General features: G+C 40.1%; 1 protein-coding gene across 4 annotated transcripts in view; it reads left to right on the top strand.

Moving 5' to 3' along the window:
* LOC143280016 (adhesion G protein-coupled receptor L3-like) overlaps positions 1-23,185 on the top strand; it is a 152,051-nt gene that overhangs the window by 84,054 nt on the left and 44,812 nt on the right. For all 4 annotated transcript variants that reach the window (XM_076584465.1, XM_076584462.1, XM_076584463.1 and 1 more), the window contains 8 exons: positions 22-338; positions 1,534-1,750; positions 4,269-4,375; positions 9,873-9,935; positions 16,700-16,840; positions 17,373-17,543; positions 19,239-19,319; positions 20,477-20,593. In XM_076584465.1, coding sequence (XP_076440580.1) covers positions 245-338; positions 1,534-1,750; positions 4,269-4,375; positions 9,873-9,935; positions 16,700-16,840; positions 17,373-17,543; positions 19,239-19,319; positions 20,477-20,593 — 991 coding nt within the window. In that variant the 5' untranslated portion in view covers positions 22-244. The remainder of the gene's footprint in view (positions 1-21; positions 339-1,533; positions 1,751-4,268; positions 4,376-9,872; positions 9,936-16,699; positions 16,841-17,372; positions 17,544-19,238; positions 19,320-20,476; positions 20,594-23,185) is intronic.

Below are 23,185 nucleotides of genomic sequence, written 5' to 3'. Positions count from 1 at the left end.
TGATTTGTCTTTTCTGTCCAGGTAACACAGACAACTGGGTCTTCAAGAAAACGAACAACCAACATCCCAGTTTGGGTGGTCCAGTGTGAAGTGGTGTGAGGCGGAAAGAGAGAGACAGAGACGAAGAAGGAGAGAGAGAGAGAGAGAGAGAGAGAGAGAGAGAGAGAGAGAGAGTAGCTGTGGCACAGGAGGGGAGGCAGGGAGAGAGAGAGGGAGAGATCGAGAGACGGGACAGACCATCATCATGGGACGCTACTCTTCCTTCAGCCTCCTTGCGCAGTTGTTGCTGCCCCTGATTTTGTCACCCTTCGCTGTGATGATGGGCCATGCGCAGTCGGGTAAGTGACAATGGAAAAGAAGAAAAGAAAAGAAAGAAATAAAGACCAAAAAAAAAAAAAAAAAAAAAAAAAATCACTTGCCGTGCATTTGTTGGTTGATGTGTCCGCCATGTTTGTATCTTTATGTTGTTTGTGGATGTGTATTTGTTTCTCTGTTCATACTGTTTTTGATATGTATTTATCAGTGATATTTGTTGGTATATATTGTTTATTGATGTGTACATTCCCCCCCCCCCCTCCAAAAAAAAAAAGAAAAAAAGTTTATTGGTGTTGAATTGTTTGCTTTTCTTTTTCTTGATTGTGTGGAGTGATGGCCTAGGAAGCGAGAGAATCTGAGCACACTGGTTCGAATTACAGCTCAGTCGCCAGTATTTTTCTTCCTCTCCTTGAGTGGCGGTCTGGGCGCTAGCCATTTGGATGTGACGATAAAATAAGGTCCAGTGTGCAGCATGCACTTAACGTGTGTAAAAGAACCCATGGCAACAAAAGGGTTGTCCGTGGCAAAATTCTGTAGAGAAATTTAATTCAGTAGGAAAAGAAATAAAATTGCAGGCAGAAAAAAAAACCCACCAAAAAAGTGGGTGGTGTTCTCAGTGTAGGGACACACTCTCCCTGCAGAGAGCAGCCCGAATTTCACACAGAGAAATCTGTTGTGACAGAAAAGAGTAATACAATACAATACAAAATATCTGTATTGTTTATTGATTTGTATCTTTTTTTAAAATCTGTTTTTATTGTTTATTGATGTGTATTTATCTGTTTATATGGTTTGGTGAAATGTATGTTTTTTGTTGTTGTTTGTATTGCCTATTCATGTGTGTTTGTATATATTGTTCGTTGGTGTATATTTTTAAGTCTGTTTATGTTGTTTATTGATGTCAGGGGTGGGGTGAGTGTGGGTTGGATACCTTGTTTGTTTCTTCTTCTTCTTCTTCTTTGTTTGTTTGTACTTGTATGTACACGAGTGGGCTTTTACATGTATGACCGTTTTTACCCCGCCATGAAGGCAGCTGTACTCCGTTTTCAGAGTTATTTGTTTGTTCGTTTTTTCCCCCTCTCAATGAATTTTGGTATCAGTGTACGTACAACAAACAAGTCTTAAAGTCTCAAGAACAAGAATAATGATAATGATAACAGTTCACACCGAAATGTGTTTTGAGTTGTTTTTTTTATCCCCCCCCCCCAAAAAAAAAAGGTGACTGGACAGGCGACGACAACCACATCCAAAAACAGACGACCTTCGCCTGCGAGTACAGCATTCTGGAGCTGAGCTGCCCCGCACACCATGTGATCCGCATCGTGCGGGCCAACTATGGCCGCTTCTCCAGACGCCTGTGCAACACCTACGGCATCATGGAGAACTGGTCCCTGCAGTGCCAGTCTGTGACGGCTGTGAAGGTCATCTCCTCCAAGTGAGTGTGAGGGGGGTTGGGGGGGGGGGGGGGGGGCTGTCTCGGCTGTTGGGTGATCGTATCATGATGGCGATGATGATTGTGATGATGATAATTGTGATGATGATGAATGTTGTGATGATGACGATTGTGATGATGATGACGATTGCGATGATGATGACGATGATTGTGATGATGATGATGGTGATGATTGTAATGATGATGATGATTGTGATGATGATGACGATGACGGTTGTGATGATGATGATTGTGATGATGGTGATGATGATGATGATTGTGATGATGATTCTGATGATGATGATGATGATGACAGTTGTGATGATGATGATTGTGATGATGATGATGATGATTGTGATGATGACGATTGTGATGATAATGACGATTGTGATGATGATGGTGACGATGATGATTGTGATGCCGATGATGATGATGACGATGACGATGACGATTGTGATGCTGATGCTGATGATGACGATGACGATTGTGATGACAGTTGTGATGGTGATGATTGTGACGATGATGATGACGATTGTGATGATGGTGATGATGATTGTGATGATGATGATGTGATGATTGTAATGATGATGATTGTGATGATGATCATGGTGATGATGATGATGATGATGACGATTGTGATGATGATGATGATTGTGATTGTGATTGTGATGATTTTGTTGATGATCATGATGATTATGATGATGATTGTGATGATGATGATGATAATAAGTTCCAAAGAAGTGGTCCCTCTCTTCAACTACAACAGGAAACCAAAAGAGCAATCATCACACAAACACAAAGTTTCTGATTAAAAAGATTGAAAGGAATCACCTGTACTGCAGGGTAATCATGGTTACTATTCCTGTGTGTGTCAAATTAATAAGAATTTCATGGAGAACTGGTCCTTCTCCAATGCCAGTTCATGATATGATATGATATGGACACTTTAATATCGCCTATCCCCAGTCGGAAACAAAGCTGTAAGTGCTTTACAAACACTGGGTCATTTTCACAACAGGCTGCCTACCTGGGTAGAGCCGACTGACGGCTGCCACTGGGAGCTTATCATTTTTTTCCCCCGTGTCATTCAATCAGATTTCAGGCACGAAACACATACACACTCAGACAGACATGTGATACTTTACATGTATGACCATTTTATTTATTTTCCCCGCCATGTAAGAAGCCATACTCCGTTTTCGCAGGTGCGTGTGCTGGATATGTTCTCGCTTCCATAAACCCACCGAATGCTGACATGGATTACAGGATCTTTAATGTGTGTATTTGATCTCTTTCCCCCCTCCCCCCCTCCCCCCCCCCCCCACCTCCAGTGCCAGTTCATGTTGGGTGTGCAGTTGATCTCCTCCAAGCGAAGAAGAAGAAGAAGAAGAAGGAGGAGGAGGAGGCGGAGGAGAGGAGGAGGAGGAGGAGAGAAATTTGTTTTATTATATTTTTTTCAAAGCAGATTTGGTGTAGCATGCAAGGATCAGTCCGCACACTTTGGCCTGTCATCAAAACTGAAAATTAATTTGAATGATACATCACTTTGCCTCATTCATTTCCCCTGTTTTTGTATATTTGTTTCCATTCATTTAGAGTTGTTTTTTAATTTTAATTTTATTTATTTTTTTAAATTATTATTTTGCTGCCCCATCCTCTGCACCGTCTCAGTGGCGTTGCTCCCATGCCGCTCATTTAGATTCCCCCATACACGGCCACACCCTTGTTCATCAGTCGCACGGTTCCAGCATCGGCAGTCCACAGGGAGCCATTGATGTTAGGTCGCTAGGAGGCCACACATCAGAGGAGACCCTGCACTGCTGCTGGGTCACTTCGGTGGTGTTCAGTGGTGTCTGTTCTGATTTAACGTACTTAGGACACTACCTACTAGGCCCCCTACTAACGACAATAATGGCTGAGTCGCGGAGCCAGACTGAGTGAGCGTCCCTCCCAGAGTGGAGACTGCCACCATGTCCCTCAAACAAACAGCCCCCCATGAATCTGCCGACACTGACAACATTGACAGGACTCACCCCAAGCACGGAAGTGGAGGGGTATCGAAACTGAGTGTTCTGTTTTTGACTTTTCTCTTTCAGCTTCTCTTTTTTCTCTGTCCCATTTGCTTACCCCCTAATTTGTAACTTTTGTGTTCTGTTTGTATCCTTGTGTGTGTGTGTGTGTGTGTGTGTGTGTGTGTGTGTGTGTGTTTCTTTGTCAGTGTCTCACTGACACTGAGATACGAGAGAAACTGGATACCTAAGTCAGTTGGCATTCTCTCTCTCTCTCTCTCTCTCTCTCTCTCTCTCTCTGTGTGTGTGTGTGTGTGTGTGTGTTTGCATGTGCGCATTAGTGTTTACATGTCTACACCATATATATAAGTATGTGTGCATGTTTGAGTTCGCCCCTCTTGCCGTGTGCAATATTGCAGTGCTTACATTAACTTGTGGTGTGTGTGTGTGTGTGTGTGTGTGTGTGTGTGTGTGTGTGTGTGTGTGTGTGTGTGTGTTTGCTTGGTAAACAGATGCGACGGCCACATCCGGTGCCAGGTGCCTGTGAACGACTCTGTGTTTGAGGACCCCTGCCCTGGTACCCTCAAGTACATTGAGGTCCAGCACTACTGTGAGCCAGGTAAGTGGTGCTGCCCCACCACACCTTGTGGTCCCCTTTACTTCTTTGAAGCAACAGACCTTCATTTAACTCTTTCCATCCCACAGCTGCATGCCCACTACAACTTCCCCAGGACGAGCACTACATGTACCACTCTTCTTCTTCTGCGTTCGTGGGCTGCAACTCTCACGTTCGCTCGTATATACGCGAGTGGGCTTTTACGTGTATGACCGTTTTTTAACCCGCCATGTAGGGGTGTGTGCATGCTGGGTATGTTCTTGTTTCCATAACCCACCGAACGTTCACATGGATTACAGGATCTTTAACGTGCGTATTTGATCTTCTGCTTGCGTATACACATGAAGGGGGTTCAGGCACTGGCAGGTCTGCACATATGTTGACCTGGGAGATCGTAAAAATCTCCACCCTTTACCCACCAGGCGCCCTCACCGTAATTCGAACCCGGGACCCTCAGATTGAGGGTCCAACGCTTTAACCATTCGGCTATTGCGCCCGTCACATGTACCACTGCAGTAAAAGAGCGTTCTTCACTCAAACGGTGAAAATTTAATAGATTGGGAAAATTGTTGATTTAATTGACCAAACAAAGCTTCAGTGAACAGACCTTCATTTAACTCTTTTCACCCGACAGCTGCATGCCCACTACAACTTCCCCTGGACGAGCACTACATGTACCACTGCAGTAAAAGAAGCGTTCTTCACTCAAACGGTGAAAATTTAATAGATTGGAAAGACGGGCGCCATAGCCGAATGGTTAAGGCGTTGGACTTTCGATCTGAGGGTCCCGGGTTCGAATCACGGTGACGGCACCTGGTGGGTAAAGGGTGGAGATTTTTACGATCTCCCAGGTCAACATATGTGCAGACCTGCCAGTGCCTGAACCCTCTTCGTGTGTATACGCAAGCAGAAGATCAAATACGCACGTTAAAGATCCTGTAATCCATGTCAGCGTTCGGTGGGTTATGGAAACAAGAACATACCCAGCATGCACACCCCCGAAAGCGGAGTATGGCTGCCTACATGGTGGGGTAAAAACAGTCATACACGTAAAAAGCCCACTCGCGTATATACGAGTGAACGTGGGAGTTGAAGCCCACAAACGCAGAAGAAGAAGAAGAAGAAGAAGAATAGGTTGGGAAAATTGTTGATTTAATCGACCAAACAAAGCTTCAGTGAACAGACCTTCATTTAACTCTTTCCACGCCTGCTATAACTTTCCCTGGACAAGCACTACATGTACCACTGCAGTAAAAGAAGTTTTCTTCACTCAAACAGTGAAAATTAATAGATGGAAGATTGTTGAATTAATCGACCAAACAAAGCTTCGTCTTCTTGGTTCTGGAAGCCGTTTAGTTTAGAATGCCAACTGTACCAAGCAAGAATAAGCGTATGTGGAATAGTGTACTGGTACAAGAATACTCGTGCCAGCTCCACAGGGGAAGTAACTGTGGTATGAGTTATATGTAGAGTAGAATGAGTTAAAATAAACAACAACAACCCCCCCCCCCCTGCCCCCCCACAAAAAAAAAAAAAAAAAAAAAAAAAAAATCACACGACAGCTTTATTTTAGATGTCTGATCTTTGATGTCCACTAATTGTTGTGCCATCATACATTTCCATTCGCATTTTGCATTTTGGAATAGTTATAGTCTTCAGGCATGAGTGGTGGTAAAGTCTGTTGTCTGATGTCCATTGCTTTTGGCATTTTCATTCACTTTTTAAAAAGTTTTTTTTTGTATGTCTTCAGGTTTCAGGTAGTGATTAGTTTGTTGTTGTGATGTCCAATACGTTGTTCCTTTCTTGCATTTTTTTCATTCACTTTTTTTGGGGGGGGGGATTTCAGTGCTTTTCAGTATTTTTTTCTTGTTCTGGGGAGGATTTTGATTATGTACTGGCATAAAAAAACAACAACAACAACCACTTCATGGCTTTAGATTGAGAATGAAATCTGAAAAAAGAAGAAAAATGATGGGCAACCAGCCAACCAACTGCTCAACCAACTATCATAATCAGACAAACCAGTCGTTACAGCTTCTCACCCACTAAACACAGATAAAAAAAACCCCACATTATTATTATTATTTTATTTGTATGCTTACAGTTGACTTCATCAAGTTTTTGCGCATTATAAAATATTATCATTATTAGTAGTAGTTCTTTTTTTTATGTATTTATCTATTATTTATTTATTTTTATTTTATTTCTTTTTTTATTATTTTTATTTTATTTTATTCTATTTTATTTATTTATTTTATTTTATTTTATTTATTTTATTTATTCATTTATTTATTTACTTTTTTATATTATTTTTTTTTCTCAAGGCCTGACTAAGTGCGTTGGGTTACGCTGCTGGCCAGGCATCTGCTTGGGAGATGTGGTGTAGCGTATATTGATTTGTCTGAATGCAGTGACGCCTCCTTGAGCTACTGATACTGATACTGATACTAACCCCAAATGCGTATTTGTTCACATGGAAAACATTCTTTTGATTTTCATATCTTCACTGACAGAACATTGCAGTACAATGAATGGAGCACAGTACAAGGGAATGGTATGCAATGCAGTACAATACAATACAGTACATGTTCAATACAGTACAATACCTCTTTAATCTAAATGGAAATTATTAAACAAGACCACCCTACAGATCTGACTGAAACTGATAGACAGACAGACATATTGATTGATTGATGGATGGATGGATAGATAGATAGATAGATAGTAATAACTTTTATTTTCTATTCAGTTGATTAATTCATTTGAAAAAAATATTTATTCTAAAACATTACTTCATTTCATTTAATTCTCATCACTTTGAACCAGTCCTTGTTTGGATTTAAAAAAAAAAAAAAAAAAAAAAAAATTCTTCCTGCTTTTCCGTTGCCATGCATTGCCTGCTTGATGTGACTGAGCTGAATGGATGGACATTGATTTTTATTTGTGTGTGTAGCAACCTGGTGAGCATGTCCGTGACAGCCTGGTAGAACAGCTCACATTTCTTTTGCATTTTGCAGGATTCCGTTTTGAACTTCATGTTGTTAATAATTGTTTTGCAGTGCTGAAGTATTAGTTGTCAGCATCTTTTTTTTATCTTTCTTTTTTTTTTGTGGGTTTTTTTTGTGTGGCGTTTTTGCACTGTATCAGTGGGCATTGCCTGATCAATGTGTACACTGTATTTTTTTTTAAACCAGTTTGTTCCCCAAACATAAAGCAGTGTGTTCCCCAAACATAAACCAGTTTTTTCCCCAAACAGAAACCAGATTGTTCCCCAAACAGAAACCAGTTTGTTCTCCAAACATAAACCAGTTTGTTCCCCAAACAGGGGGGGGACTAATTATTAAGGGAAAGTGAGACTTGATGAATATGTGCTGAAAGGGGGTTTTCAATTCCCATAAAGCTTTTGCAGTAGTAGGTGCTGCTGTTGCAGACCCTTTTCAGTTGCATCGCATTGTTGCTCTGTTCCCCCAAAACATAAACCAGTTTGTTCCCCAAACATACACCAGTTTGTTCCCAGTTTGTTCCCCAAACATAAACCAGTTTATTTCAAGTTTGTTCCCCAAACATAAACCAGATTGTTCCCCAAACATAAACCAGATTGTTCCCCAGTTTGTTCCCCAAACATAAACCAGATTGTTTCCCAAACATAGACCAGTATATTCCCAGTTTGTTCCCCAAATATAAACCAGTTTATTCCAAGTTTGTTCCCCAACATAAACTTGTTTGTTCACCAAACATAAACCAGATTGTTCCCCAAACATAAACCAGATTGTTCCCCAGTTTGTTCCCCAAACATAAACCAGATTGTTTCCCAAACATAGACCAGTATATTCCCAGTTTGTTCCCCAAATATAAACCAGTTTATTCCAAGTTTGTTCCCCAACATAAACTTGTTTGTTCCCCAAACATAAACCAGATTGTCCCCCCAAAAAAAACCCCAACAACAAACAAACATAAACCAGATTGTTCTCAGTTTTTTCCCAAACATAAACCAGGTTGTTCCCAGTTTGTTCCCCAAACATAAACCCATTTCCACTCACTCCCCCCCACGGCCCCCCCCCCCCCCCACCTCACCAGCCTCCTCCACTCCCATGCCCCCACCCTGCATTAATTTTACATGAAAGAAATAGGGGAAGGAGGGAGGTAAGGCAGGGTGACGGGGATGGAAGGAATTAGGGCATTTGGGGGAGAGGGAGGAAAAGACCAGAAAGGCAAAGAACAGGAGAAAAATAAAAGTATGTTCATTATTACACATAACACACCATACAAATAGATATATCATGTTCCAGGACAAAATGGTTTGAGCTAGAATATGAAGTAGCCAGACCTCCGCTTTGAAGATGTTAAGTGATAGGGTTAATTGTGTTTCTGAACACTAATATCTGAAACAATTTGTGAATAAACATAAACCAGTTTGTTCCCCAAACATAAACCAGTTTGTTCCCCAAACATAAACCAGTACATAAACCAGTTTGTTCCCCCAAAATAAACCATTTTGTTCTCCAAACAAACCAGTTTATTCCCAGTTTGTTCCCCAAACATAAACCAGACTGTTTCCCAATCATAAACCAGATTGTTCCCCAAACATAAACCAGTTTGTTCCCCAAACATAAACCAGTTTATTCTCCAAACAGAAACCAGTTTGTTCCCCAAACAGAAACCAGTTTGTTAAGTGATAGGGTTAATTGTGTTTCTGAGCACCAATATCTGAAACAATTTGTGAATAGAAACGCATGGAAAGGATTCTTGATCTGATTCTGAATGCATATGAAAGAAAGTTTCCTTTGCTTGAGTCGAAAGTTTGAACTTACTTGTACATTTCAGTGGTTTCTTACCACCACCTTCCTTCCCTAGCAAAACTGAAAGAGGTATAACCTGAAAGGCACTTTCTGAACCAAGTGTATGGACCATACTTACTCTGACATGCTGCCATAAGAGAGGAGAGTATTTAACATCCACTGTACCTTGTGGGTGTAAAAATTACCCTCACTCTCATTTTAACTCACTCAGTACGGCCAGTCCTCTCTTCTCCTCTACACAGACCCCTCGGATGTCCAGTGGGTGTCTGAATAACCCAACCTTTAGCTTCTGTCGTCAGAATTGTGGTATTCTTTGTCAACATTCACCTCTTCAGTATAAGAGCCTTCCACTTGCAATATTTTGATGATGGTAATTGGGGTGAAACGCTGTTAACGTCGTCTGTTTCGCCGTTCGTATGGAGAGAGTTAAATCTTCACAACTCAGTCAGTTCGCTTCTGTTTAATAAAAAAAAAATTCATGACCTTATCCATCAAACGATTATATTTGCATATCCCCTGCCAAAAAGGTTTTTGTTTTGTTTGCAAACAAAGTAGCAAAGGAACAGTGAAATTGTAGCATAAGAAGGCTTGCAGTGTGTGTGTGTGTGAGCACTGTAGTGGTTGTGGCATGAGACGTGAACACGGTGTGTTAAGCTGTTGCATGGCATGCCCCGCCCCGCTGACCCTCTTGGTGTTTTCAGCGAAGATCACAGACACAGACAGCTCTGGCCTCAAACCTCTGCCAGACGCCAATCGTCCCTTCAGTAAGTATGGCTGCCCCTATGATGCCTGTGGTCTTCTGAGACTGGATCAAGTGTATCAGCCACTAACACCCCCCCACCCACCCACCCCACACCCCCTTTGAGTGATGTGATGTGATGTGACTTCTTGCTGATGATAATCCCCGGGTGGTATTATGTACGCACTAATCCTTGAACGATGTATGTGTTGCTGATACTGAAAGATGTCTTTGCTAATCCTTGAGTGATGTCTGTGTTGCTGGTGCTAACAAAAAAAAAAGAAAAAAGAAAAGAAAAAAAAAGAAAAAAAAAAAGGATGCCTGTGCTGATCCCTGAATGACGTGCCGTAACAACACAGTTATATATATATATATATATATATATATATATATATATATATACACATATATACATATATATATACATATATACATATATATACATATATACATATATATATACATACATGTAAAGTCTGACTAATTCATTCAGAGAGTCTGTTTTAGCTGAGGTAAAGGCCGAAAACTTGCTTCTGGTAGTTTTGTTTGACAAGACTTAATCAAAGAGGTCAGTGTTATTTGACGTTATTGAAGTCTATACATGTTGTTAGTCTAAAGTCGTAGCTAGGATTTAATCATTGGTTAAAAAGAAAAGAAGAGAATTTTTATTTCATCCACCTAACAAAGCCATAACAAAGGAAACTGACTCATACACTCACTACATACCTGCTTTCCTGTGGTCAAGTATATCTGTTTACGTATCAGTTTATATGCATACATATATTTATGTATATTATGTGAAAAATAATTTCATACATTCATAGGTATTTGAATGTATATGTACATATGTATAGACAGATGGGCAAATAAGCAGGCAGGTAGACAGATAAGCAGGCAGGCAGATATTTTTGTTATTGTAATGTTTAATCAGAGTTCATGACAACAACAGGAATTACATATACATCAATGTATCTCTCTCTCTCTTTATATATATATATATATATATATATATGCATATGTATGAGGGATTCTAATTGAGGAAAATGCATAAGATCTGATACTATACCTAAATTTTGAACTGCATCAGAATCGCAAGTTTGATCATAGTGTTTCAAAGCGTATGGTAAAATTAGTTTCCTTTTTTTTGTTGTTGTTGTTATTAATTTGATTATACACCTGTCCTACTATCATTCTTACAGTTTTACGTGGTATGAATTGAAAGACTTAAGACAGTGTGATAGGTATCTAGTAGCTGCCGGCATGTTTTGTTTTGTGTCTGTTGTGCAGGAGAACTATTGACTGTGTGTTTTGGGCCTGATAACGTTCACTGCATGACTGTCGTTGTTTGCAGTGTGTTGTATATATATTTACTGTGGATTTGATGTGGTGATGGATGATTTACAATCTGCAGTAGCTTTTGCATTGCTGGTTTGGACACTTGCTTTCACATCTGGCTTGCTTGCTTGCTTGCTTTTATTTATGATTGCTTGGTTCTTTGTGTCAGCACTGTGTCATTATCAGTAACACTTTGTTACTGGGTACGTTTGGATATGCTTCCATGATTTTTGTTGTTTTGTTTTATTTATTTATTTATTTATTTTTTGCCTGGTGTGAAATGCATTTGTAACTGCATGTTTGTGGGTTTCATAGAGTTTTGAAATATGTAAAAACAGAATTTGCATGATACAGTTAAAAACAAACAAACAAACAAACAAAACTTGTTCTGGAAATTGCTTTGGTCTTTATGGTGATATACCAGGGACGATTTACTATGACATCCTTAATGAGGACAGCGGTGTGTATGTATATGATTAAATCTGTTCTGGGTTTGTGTATTTGACTTTGTGTGTGTGTGTGAATAGAATAGAATAGAATAGAATAGAATAGATTTTATTGTCATGAAACCGTAAGGTTTATAAGACACAATTGCAATGGTAAATGAATGAACGAATGAAAAACACACAATTTATCAATCAGTTAATGCGGTAAATTGCAGCAGTATTCATACACAAATTTTCCTAATCTTGTTTGTATATATTCATCATCTGTTAGCATCACCTGACTGGGAATATGTCCTGTGTTATTCGAATTTTGAATATCCTTTAAAAATTGTTGCCTTAAGGTTTTATATTTAATACAATGATCAAGAAGATGGATTTCGACTTCCAGGATGTTACACTTGTTGCATAATCTGTCTTCTTGTGTGTGTGTGTGTGTGTGTGTGTGTGTGTGTATGCGCACTCACACGTGTGTGTGTGTGTGTGTGTGTATGTGTGTGTGTGTCCGGGGTCGGGGTGAAGGGTGGCCCAGTGGTTCAGCTCCTGACTAGGAAAATAGTGTGTCTGCAGGTTTGAATCCTTTTAAGGACTGGGGATTTTTTTTTTTTTTTTTTTGGGGGGGGGGGGATCATCCCCTTTGAATGACTAGCATCCAGACCTGCACTCAAGGCCTAGTGGTAAAAGGAGAAGTAAGAATTTCTGGTCCATGTACATGGGGACTCATACTCATGCACGCTGGCTTTCCTAGTTGGATACATTACCTGAAGGCCACTGCTCTACTTTGTCTCTTTGTGTTCTGTGGTCTGTCTCTGTTTTGTGTCTGCTGTCATCCCTTTTTTTTGTTTTGGGTGTTTCTTTGTCTGTCTGTGTGTTGTATCTGCTGTCTTCCATTGTTTCTGTGTGTTTCTTTGTCTGTCTGTGTGTTGTATCTGCTGTCTTCCATTGTTTCTGTGTGTTTCTTTGTCTGTCTGTGTGTTGTATCTGCTGTCTTCCATTGTTTCTGTGTGTTTCTTTGTCTGTCTGTGTGTTGTATCTGCTGTCTTCCATTGTTTCTGTGTGTTTCTTTGTCTGTCTGTGTGTTGTATCTGCTGTCTTCCATTGTTTCTGTGTGTTTCTTTGTCTGTCTGTGTGTTGTATCTGCTGTCTTCCATTGTTTCTGTGTGTTTCTTTGTCTGTGTGTGTGTTGTGTCTGCTGTCTTCCATTGTTTCTTTGTCTGTGTGTGTGTTGTGTCTGCTGTCTTCCATTGTTTCTTTGTCTGTGTGTTGTATCTGCTGTCTTCCATTGTTTCTGTGTGTTTCTTTGTCTGTCTGTGTGTTGTGTCTGCTGTCTTCCATTGTTTCTTTGTCTGTGTGTTGTGTCTGCTGTCTTCCATTGTTTCTTGGTGTTTCTGTGTCTGTCTGTGTGTTGTATCTTCTGCCATGCATTGTTTCTTTGTCTGTGTGTTGTGTCTGTTGCCATCCATTGTTTCTTTGTCTGTGTGTTGTATCTTCTGCCATGCATTGTTTCTTTGTCTGTGTGTTGTGTCTGTTGCCATCCATTGTTTCTTTGTCTGTGTGTTGTATCTTCTGCCATGCATTGTTTCTTTGTCTGTGTGTTGTATCTGCTGTCTTCCATTGTTTCTTTGTCTGTGTGTTGTATCTGCTGTCATCCATTGTTTCTTTGTGTTTCTTTGTCTGTCTGTGTGTTGTATCTGCTGTCATCCATTGTTTCTTTGCGTTTCTTTGTCTGTCTGTGTGTTGTATCTGCTGTCTTCCATTGTTTCTTTGTGTTTCTTTGTCTGTCTGTGTGTTGTATCTGCTGTCTTCCATTGTTTCTTTGTGTTTCTTTGTCTGTCTGTGTGTTGTATCTGCTGTCTTCCATTGTTTCTTTGTGTTTCTTTGTCTGTCTGTGTGTTGTATCTGCTGTCTTCCATGGTTTCTTTGTGTTTCTTTGTCTGTCTGTGTGTTGTATCTGCTGTCTTCCATTGTTTCTTTGTGTTTCTTTGTCTGTCTGTGTGTTGTATCTGCTGTCATCCATTGTTTCTTTGTGTTTCTTTGTCTGTCTGTGTGTTGTATCTGCTGTCTTCCATGGTTTCTTTGTGTTTCTTTGTCTGTCTGTGTGTTGTATCTGCAGTCTTCCATGGTTTCTTTGTGTTTCTTTGTCTGTCTGTGTGTTGTATCTGCTGTCTTCCATGGTTTCTTTGTGTTTCTTTGTCTGTCTGTGTGTTGTATCTGCTGTCTTCCATGGTTTCTTTGTGTTTCTTTGTCTGTATGTGTATTGTATCTGCTGTCTTCCATTGTTTCTTTGTGTTTCTTTGTCTGTCTGTGTATTGTATCTGCTGTCTTCCATTGTTTCTTTGTGTTTCTTTGTCTGTCTGTGTGTTGTATCTGCTGTCTTCCATTGTTTCTTTGTGTTTCTTTGTCTGTCTGTGTGTTGTATCTGCTGTCATCCATTGTTTCTTTGTGTTTCTTTGTCTGTCTGTGTGTTGTATCTGCTGTCTTCCATTGTTTCTTTGTGTTTCTTTGTCTGTCTGTGTGTTGTATCTGCTGTCTTCCATGGTTTCTTTGTGTTTCTTTGTCTGTCTGTGTGTTGTATCTCCTATCAGTCATTGTTTCTCTGTGTTGTGTTCCTTTGTCTGTCTCTGTCTCTGTGTCTGCTGTCACCCCTTTGTTTCTTTGTGTTCCTTTGTGTCTGCTGTGTATCCTTTGTTCCTTTGTCTCTGTCCTCTGCTTGTTTCTTTGTGTTCCAATGTCTGTCTGTATGTAGTGTTTGCTGTTTGTTGCTGTGTGTTCCTTTGTCACTCTGTGTTCTGTATCACAGTGTGTGCTATCAGTTTGTTTCGGTCTGTGTTGTCATTGCTCTGTCTGTTTCTCTTTTCCCTTCTGTCACTCTATTGTCTATCTGTCTCACATTTCTGTTGTCAAGTGATCTGCCCCTGATTTAAGTTATACAGTATGTGTTTTTGTACATCGTATTGTATTATCTTATATCAGTGAATAAACATACTATTTTATTGGTCTTGGTAATTAGATTTTAATCAGCCATTTCTCTGAAGTAGTTTTATTATGAATACTGTTTTCATCAGTTACAGCGAATGTATTTCAAGTTGGTTGGTGTAGAGGGCAGCTATAGCAGCTTTCTGCATGGGTGGTAAATTTAATGCAGTGAAAATCTTGCTGTGTAATGTAGTGATAGAGCTGACGCACTCGTTTAAAAGATGACGTGTTCAGTGTATTGTATTTCTTCTTCACTCATCACTGACGTGTACGGTATTCTTATAATGATGTGTGCATTGTTTTTTTCTTCTCTAATTGCTATGCCATGCTATGCTAGCTTCTGGTTCTTGAAGACATTTTAGAAAACCTTAATTTAGAGGTTGCTGTGTCAGAGTGTTTTTTGTTGTTGTTTGTTTTGTTTGTTGGAGAAAGGTGGAAGAGTGGTTAAGACACTCAGCTGCCAATATAGAGAGCCCGTGAGGGTGTGGGTTTGAATCCTGCTCCCAGCCTCTTCTCCCAGGTTTGACTGGAAAATCAAACTGAGCGCGCGTCCAGTCATTCGGATGAGACGATGAACCAAGCTCCCATGTGCCTCATACACTTAGCGGAATGAAAAAGAACCCATGGCGATGAGAGTGTTGACCTCTGGTCAGATTCTGTGGAAGAAATCAACACTGATAGATACACAAATAAAACAGCATGCGCTTAAGGCCTGACTAAGTGCATTGGGTTATGCTGCTGGTTATAGGCATATACCCAGCAGATGTGGTACAGTATGAAATAGTGGAGTGATGGCCTAGAGGTAACACGTCCGCCTAGGAAGCAAGAGAATCTGAGCACACTGGTTCGAATCACGGCTCAGCCGCCTATATTTTCTCCCCCTCCACTAGACCTTGAGTGGTGGTCTGGACGCTAGTCATTCGGATGAGACGATAAACCTGAGGTCCTGTGTGTAGCATGCACTTAGCGCGCATAAAAGAACCCACAGTAACAAAAGGGTTGTTCCTGGCAAAATTCTGTAGAAAAATCCACTTAGATAGGAAAAAAAACAACTGCATGCAGGGAAAAATACAAAAAAAAGGGGGGTGGCACTGTAGTGTAGCGACGCGCTCTCCCTGGGGAGAGCAGCCCAAAGAAATCTGTCGTGATAAAAATAAATACAAATACAATTATGGATTTGTCTGAATGCAGCGATGCCTCTTTGAGAAACCGAAAGTGAAAGTGTGGTCGAGTTGGTTAGGCATTTTGTAGTTTTTGTATTTTGTATTTTATATTTCCTTAAACCTTTCTTAAATTTAGAGACTTGAATAAGCCTGACATGTGGAAACCTTTCATTTATGTTTTTTTTTTCTGGAGTCTTAGTTACAACCAGCACTACTTTTACCACAAGGCCTTCAAACTGTTCTTACTACTCATGATAATTAGTTTTCAGTTGACTCATTATTCATCTATAATAATTATGTTTGTATTCTGGGTGTTTTGTTTTTTTTAAATTTTTTTTTAGACCTGTTATGAAAAAAATTGATTGAATGGTCAGTGTCAGAGGCATATCCTAGGTGTATGTGTATGAGTGTGACGACATGTGCCTGACTGATTTTCCTGTTTAGGTGTGGTTTTTTTTGTTTGTTTTTTTGTTTGTTTATTTACTTTGGGTATTTTTTTTCAGGTTCAGTAGGACCATTATTTTACAGTTTTTCAGTACTGGGCTAAAAGTAACAAAGATGATGATGGATGACTGTTTATGCTATGACTTATAAATTTACTAACTTATACTCTGTTTTGAAATTTTTTTTTTTTTTTTTTGGTGTATGGGGGGTGGGTGTGGGTGGGTGCGTGCGTGGGTGTGTGCATGTGTGCGCGCGCATGTGCGTGCGTGCGCGCGTGCGTGCGTGTGTGTACGTTTGTGTGCATGTGTGTGTGAACAAACATGCGCGTACATGGTGCGTGCGTGCATGTGTATCTTGTCAGAGAGTGACCAACATTCTGTGCCATCACAATGTCACTGACCAGCGGTCAATGCATGGTGTGTGTCCAGTGTCCACCGTGCCCGTGCCGGAGAATGTCCAGGTGTGTCTGCACCCCATGGCCAGAGGGTCGGTGTACGACCTGGCCTGGACAATGCCGGAATCCGGCCAGACCATCCTCCACTTCAACATCAAGTACATGGCCAACGGAGGTGTGTGCTGAAAAACACGGCACTGGTGCAGGGTTCGTTCAGGGTCATGGGAGTCTGGAATAGTCTTGGAAAAATGAGATAACTTTTTATTTTTATTTTTGTAAGGGCTGGAAAAGCCTTAGTGGAAGGGAAATGCGAGAAACATTTCCTGGGTTAGGAAAAGTTTGTGAAAATTAGAGAACCTTTCCCAGGGCTGCGAAAGTCTTGCAAAGAAAATTGAGACAACCATTTCAAAGGCAGGAAAAAGTTGTGGGATTTTTTTTTTCTATTTCAGAGCCTGGAAAGAACAGCAACACAGTATCTGAATGGGTAACTAACTGAGATGGCTTAGAATATAAACAGAAATCAGCACGATGCTTAAAATAATCAAACCTGCAGTCATTTTGGGAAAAGGGTTTTAAGACAGCCTGTGACATCTGTGATGATGAATAATTATAACTTTTTGCTGTTGGCAACAGCCAATAAAAATCTGTGGTGACAAATGTGAACACTTTTGGTCACTGAACTTTAACCCACGTAACGTTGGTTCCAGAAACAAAGGAGAGAGACGTGATGAGAGCAACTCAGCTGGATGACGGGAAATACCTCTACACCTTCAAGCCCGACGAAAACTGGTCCAGTTTTGAGCACCGGTTTGCTGTCAAGGCTTACTCCCTGGACATTGGCTGGGGAGACTACTCTGTGTTCATCCACTCCAAACACTGTGAGTGTGGGGTTAGCATGGTTCTGTTGTCATGGGTCTGTTGTCATGGGTCTGTTGTCATGGGTCTGTTGTCAGGAGTCTGTTGTCATGGGTCTGTTGTCAGGAGTCTGTTGTCATGGGTCTGTTGTCAGTGGTCTGTTGTGAGTATGGGGTATCATGGGTCTGTTGTCATTGGTCTGTTGTCAGGAGTCTGTTGTGAGTATGGGGTATCATGGGTCTGTTGTCAGGCATCTGTTATCAGTGGTCTGTTGTCATGAGTCTTTTGTCATAGGTCTGTTGTCAGGAGTCAGTGTCTGTTGTGAGTATGGGGTATCATGGGTCTGTTGTCAGGAGTCTGTTGTCAGTGGACTGTTGTCATGGGTCTGTTGTCAGGGGTCTGTTGTCAGGAGTCTGTTGTCATGGGTCTGTTGTCATGAGTCTGTTGTCAAGGGTCTGTTGTCAAGGGTCTGTTTCAGTTGTCTGTTATCAGTGGTCTGTTGTCATGGGTCTGTTGTCATGAGTCTGTTGTCAGGGGTCTGTTGTCAGTGGTCTGTTTCTCAGAGTCTGTTATCATGGGTCTGTTGTCAGTGGTCTGTTGTCATGGGTCTGTTGTCAGGAGTCTGTTGTCATGGGTCTGTTGTCAGGAGTCTGTTATCAGTGGTCTGTTGTCAAGGGTCTGTTTCAGTTGTCTGTTATCAGTGGTCTGTTGTCAGGGGTCTGTTGTCAGGGGTCCGTTGTCATGGGTCTGTTAGTGTTCTGTTGTGAGTGTGGGGTCATCATGGGTTTGTTGTCAGGAGTCTGTTGTCAATGGTCTGTTATCATGGGTCTGTTGTCAGTGGTCTGTTGTCAGTGGTCTTTTGTCATGGGTCTGTTGTCAGTGGTCCGTTGTCAAGGGTCTGTTGTCAGTGGTCTGTTATCAGTGATCTGTTATCATGGGTCTGCTGTCAGTAGTCTGTTGTCATTGGTCTGTTATCATGGGTCTGCTGTCAGTAGCCTGTTGTCATTGGTCTGTTATCATGGGTCTGATGTCAGGAGTCTGTTGTCAGTGGTCTGTTGTCAGGAGTCTGTTGTGAGTGTGGGGTCATCATGGGGTTTGTTGTCAGTGGTCAGTTGTGAGTACGGGGTTATCATTGGTCTGTTGTCAGTGGTCAGTTATCATGGGTCTGTTGTGGGTGTGGCGTCATCATGAGTTTGTTGTCATTGGTCTGTTATCATGGGTCTGATGTCAGGAGTCTGTTGTCAGTGGTCTGTTATCATGGGTCTGTTGTCAGTTGTCTGTTGTCAGTGGTCTGTTGTCAGGAGTCTGTTGTGAGTATGGGGTCATCATGGGGTTTGTTGTCATTGGTCAGTTGTCAGGAGTCTGTTGTCCTCCTCCTCCTCCACCTCCCCATCATCACCATTATCACATCATCTTCAATCACCGTCATCATCACTGTTATCATCATCATCACCACCATCTGCCTCCTCTTCCTCATTATCCTCGCTGTCATTGTTTGTTTTGCACTATCAATAATGTTATGTATTCGTCCAAAAATTCTACTGTATCCGTGTTTGTGCATGATTTTTGATTTATGTTTGTACCTTTTTATGTACTACCCCCCCCCCACCCACCCCACCCCCAATATTCCTTGTGACCCTGGTACACTTGATAATAAAGACACGTTTTATTCTGTTCTGTGGGTTATTGATTTCATTTGTTTTGAATTGTGCACACAGGTCACTTTGACAAGGAGGGGAAATTGGTGACCCTGTACCCCCCTGGGATTGAAACCACCACCTCCTCCACACAACCCAGAGGTGGGGTCATTAAGTGATAATGCTGTGATGATGGACATAAATCATAATTGATTTAATTGTATGTTTTCTTCAGTTTAATGTCTATTCACTAAGTGTTTTTAGACAGAAAGGTGTAAAGTAGTGTATAAAGGAAAGGGAATGCATGTGAATATTAGTGTAAAAAAAAAAAAAAAAGTTCATGTTATGTATCAGAGGAAAAGTATATCATAAGAAAAAGTCTAAAGAGGTTGTGATGTGTATTGAATGAGTTGTCATGGGAAGGAGAATATGTATATGCATATCAACAAGTATTAACCTACAACAATGTAAATAGAAATAATTGTATGTAATTGTGTGTGTGTGTGTGCGTGCATGTGCGTGTGTGTGTGTGTGTGTGTGTGTGCGTGTGCGTGTGCGTGTGTGTGTGTGTGTGTGTGTGTGTGTGCATGCATGCATGCATGCATGTGTGGGGAGGAGGGTGGGTATGCATATGTGTTTGCTTGTACATATGTATACATAGTGTTTACAATGTGTGTGTGTGTGCAGTTTGCCATGTATGTTTTGATGTGTATACGTGACTTTGATGTGATTTGTTATGTATGATGTGCTGTGTTTTGCAAAGTACCTAGAGCAGTATTCTGGATAGAGTGTTTTGTATATGTGCATTGTTATTGTCATCATTCTTCTTCTTCTTCTTCTTCTTATTATTATTATTGTTTATTGTTATTATTATTGTTGTTGTTTTGCTGCTGTTGTTATTGTTGTTCTTCTTCTCAGTAGTAGCATTAGTAGTAGTAGTAGTAAATATTATTATTAAATGATAATAATAATGATAATAATAATTTTAAAAAAAGCTAATAAATCATTATAATAATAATGATAATAATAATAATGATGATGATGATGATGATGATAGGAAATTATTATTATTATCATTATTATTATTACTATTATAATAATAATAATAATAATAATAATAATAATAATATTAACAAAGAATATGATCATTATATTATTAATATCATTGTTATCATTATTATCATTCTTATCACTTAAAAAAAAAAGTTGTTATTGTTAATATCATCATTATCATCATTGTTATCATCATGATCATGATGATGTCCACAACAATTGATCATTATCATCATCATCATCATCATGAAGACGTGTTTTTCCAGATGGTGGAGGCCTGCGTCAGATGTGCAGTCCAGTGGATGTGTTTGGTGTCCATTGGCCGGCGACAGAGCCCGGTGAAGTCAGGACTTCGGTCTGTCCCCGCTTTCTGGGCGGCCAGGGTGGGTGCCTGCAGTTGCTGTCTGCCTCTCTTCTTCTTGTTCTTCCTCTTGTTGTTGTTGTTGTTGTTGTTCTTCTTCTTCTTCTTCGTCTCCTTCTTGTTCTTCTTCCTCTTCTTTTTGTTCTTTTTCTTGTTCTTCTGCTTCTTGTTCTTCTTCTTCTTGTTCTTCTGCTTCTTGTTCTTGTTCTTCTGCTTCTTGTTCTTGTTCTTGTTCTTGTTATTCTTCCTGGTCTGCTTCTTCTTCTTGTTCATGTTATTTTTGTTCTTGTTCTTGTTCTTCTGCTTCTTGTTCTTGTTCTTCTTGTTCTTGTTTTTCTTCCTCTTCTTCTTGTTCTTCTTGTTGTTCTGTTTCTCCTTGTTCTTGTTTTTCTTCCTCTTCTTCTTGTTCTTGTTGTTTTTCTTGTTCTTCTTCTCCTTGTTCTTGTTTTTCTTCCTCTTCTTCTTGTTCTTGTTGTTTTTCTTGTTCTTCTTCATCTTCTTCTTGTCCTTGTTCTCCTTCTTGTTCTTGTTCTTCTTGTTCTTGTCCTTCTTATCCTTCTTGTTCTTGTCCTTCTCCTTTTGTTCTTCTTGTTCTTGTCCTTCTTATCCTTCTTGTTCTTGTCCTTCTCCTTCTTCTTGTTCTTGTTCTTCTTGTTCTTGTTCTTCTTCTCCTTCTTGTTCTTGTCCTTCTTCTCCTTGTTCTTGTTCTTTTTGTTTTTGTTCTTCTTCCCTTGTTCTTGTTCTACTTCTTCTTGTTCTGCTCCTCCTCCTCTTTGCTTCTTTTCTTTCTTTGTTATTCTTGTTCTTGTTGTTCATGTTGTTCTTTTTCTTCTACTTCTCCTCCTCTTACCCATCTTCTTTGTCTTGTTCTTGTTCTTGATCTTGTTCTTCTCCTCCTCCTTTTTTTTCTCTTCTTTTCGTCCTTTCTTTCTACTTCTTTTTGTTGTTGTTGTTCTTCTTCTTTTTTCTTCTCTTTCTTGTTCATGTTCTGTTCCTCCTCCTCCTTTTTTCTTTCTTTCTTACTTTCTTTCTTTGATGTTGTTGTTGCTCTTCTTCTTGTTCTTGTTGTTGTTCTTTCTTTCTTTTTTTCTTGTTGTTGTAGTTGTTGTTGTTGTTGTTGTTCGTTCTTGTTCTTGTTCTGCTGCTCCTTCTTTTTTCTTCTTTTCTTTCTTTCTTTCTTTGATGTTGTTTTTGTTGTTGTTGTTGTTGTTGTTCTTATTCTTCTTCTTTCTTGTTCTTGTTATTCTTGTTCTGCTGCTCCTTCTTTTTTCTTCTTTTTTTTTCCTTTCTTTGTTGTTGTTGTTGTTGTTTCCCTTTTTTTCCTTCTTCTTCTTTTGCTTCCTCTCCCTCCCCTCCCCCCTTCAACCCACCCCCTCCCTTTCTTTTTCTTCTCGTTGTTATTCATTGTTTGTGTTGTCATTATTATTATTATGATTTTTTTCTCCCTTCTATCTTCCTTCCTTTTTCCTCCTCCTCCTACTTCTCTTCTTCTTTCCTTTTCTTCTGTTTCTCCTCTTAGCTCTTTTCTCCCCCCCTCCCTCTCCTCTTCCTTCTTCTCCTCCACTGCCTCATTGACAAGGTGTCTTGAAAATGGTCTTAATATTTTGAACAGCTGATACACTGTTTTGACAGACCTGATACACTGTTTTGAATACTATAATGCAGTGTTAGTACAAAAGAATTCGGTATGGTACGGCACAATCTGTGCTCATGTGTTTTATCCACATGTAACTGTTTGTGATGTGTGAGAGCGTGCCTTAGCTGAGGAACCTAAGGCTCAGTATGATCACTGTCGAGTGATGGCCTAGAGGTAATGCATCCGCCTAGGAAGCGAGAGAATCTGAGAGTGCTGGTTCGAATCATGTCTCAGGCGCCGATACTTTCTCCACCTCCACTAGACCTTAAGTGGTGGTCTGGACGCTTAGTCATCCGGATGAGACGATAAACCAAGGCCCCGTGTGCAGCATGTACTTGGCGCACGCAAAAGAACCCACAGCAACAAAAGGGTTGTTCCTGGCAAAATTCTGTAGAAAAAAATCCACTTTGATAGGAAAAACAAATAAAACTGCATGCAGGAAAAAAAAAGAAAAAAAAAGGGTGGCGCTGTTGTGTAGCGATGTGCTCTCCCTGGGGAGAGCAGCACGAATTTCACACAGAGAAATCTGTTGTGATAAAAAGAAATACAAATACAAATACAAATTATGATCCCGTTCCCGTTGGTTGATTGACTTGAAAGTTGTGTTCCTTCTGAATGGAGAGAGTTACCACTCTTTACTATTTGTTTTTGCTTTTATTTTATTTTTTGGGATTCTTTGGTTACCATGCTCAATATCTTATCTTCACTATTTCTTAAATCAATTGTTACTTTTGCTATCATTTTATTTTATTTTTTGCCTCTTTGGTTACCTATGCCAAGTATCTTATCTTCACTATTTGTTAAATCATTTGTTACTTTTGCTCTCATTTTACTTTTTTGCTTCTTTGGTTACCATGCTGAATATCTTATCGTCACTATTAATTTTGTTAAATCATTTGTTACTTTTGCTCTCATTTTATTTATTTATTTTTTTTGTGATTCTTTGGTTACCATGCTCAGTATCTTATCTTCACTATT

Source organism: Babylonia areolata, chromosome 3 (genome assembly GCF_041734735.1).
Source record: "Babylonia areolata isolate BAREFJ2019XMU chromosome 3, ASM4173473v1, whole genome shotgun sequence".
In the NCBI taxonomy this organism is placed as follows: domain Eukaryota; kingdom Metazoa; phylum Mollusca; class Gastropoda; order Neogastropoda; family Buccinidae; genus Babylonia; species Babylonia areolata.
The sequence above is the reverse complement of the archived record's forward strand: the minus strand, read 5'-3'. Positions and strand labels throughout refer to the sequence as shown.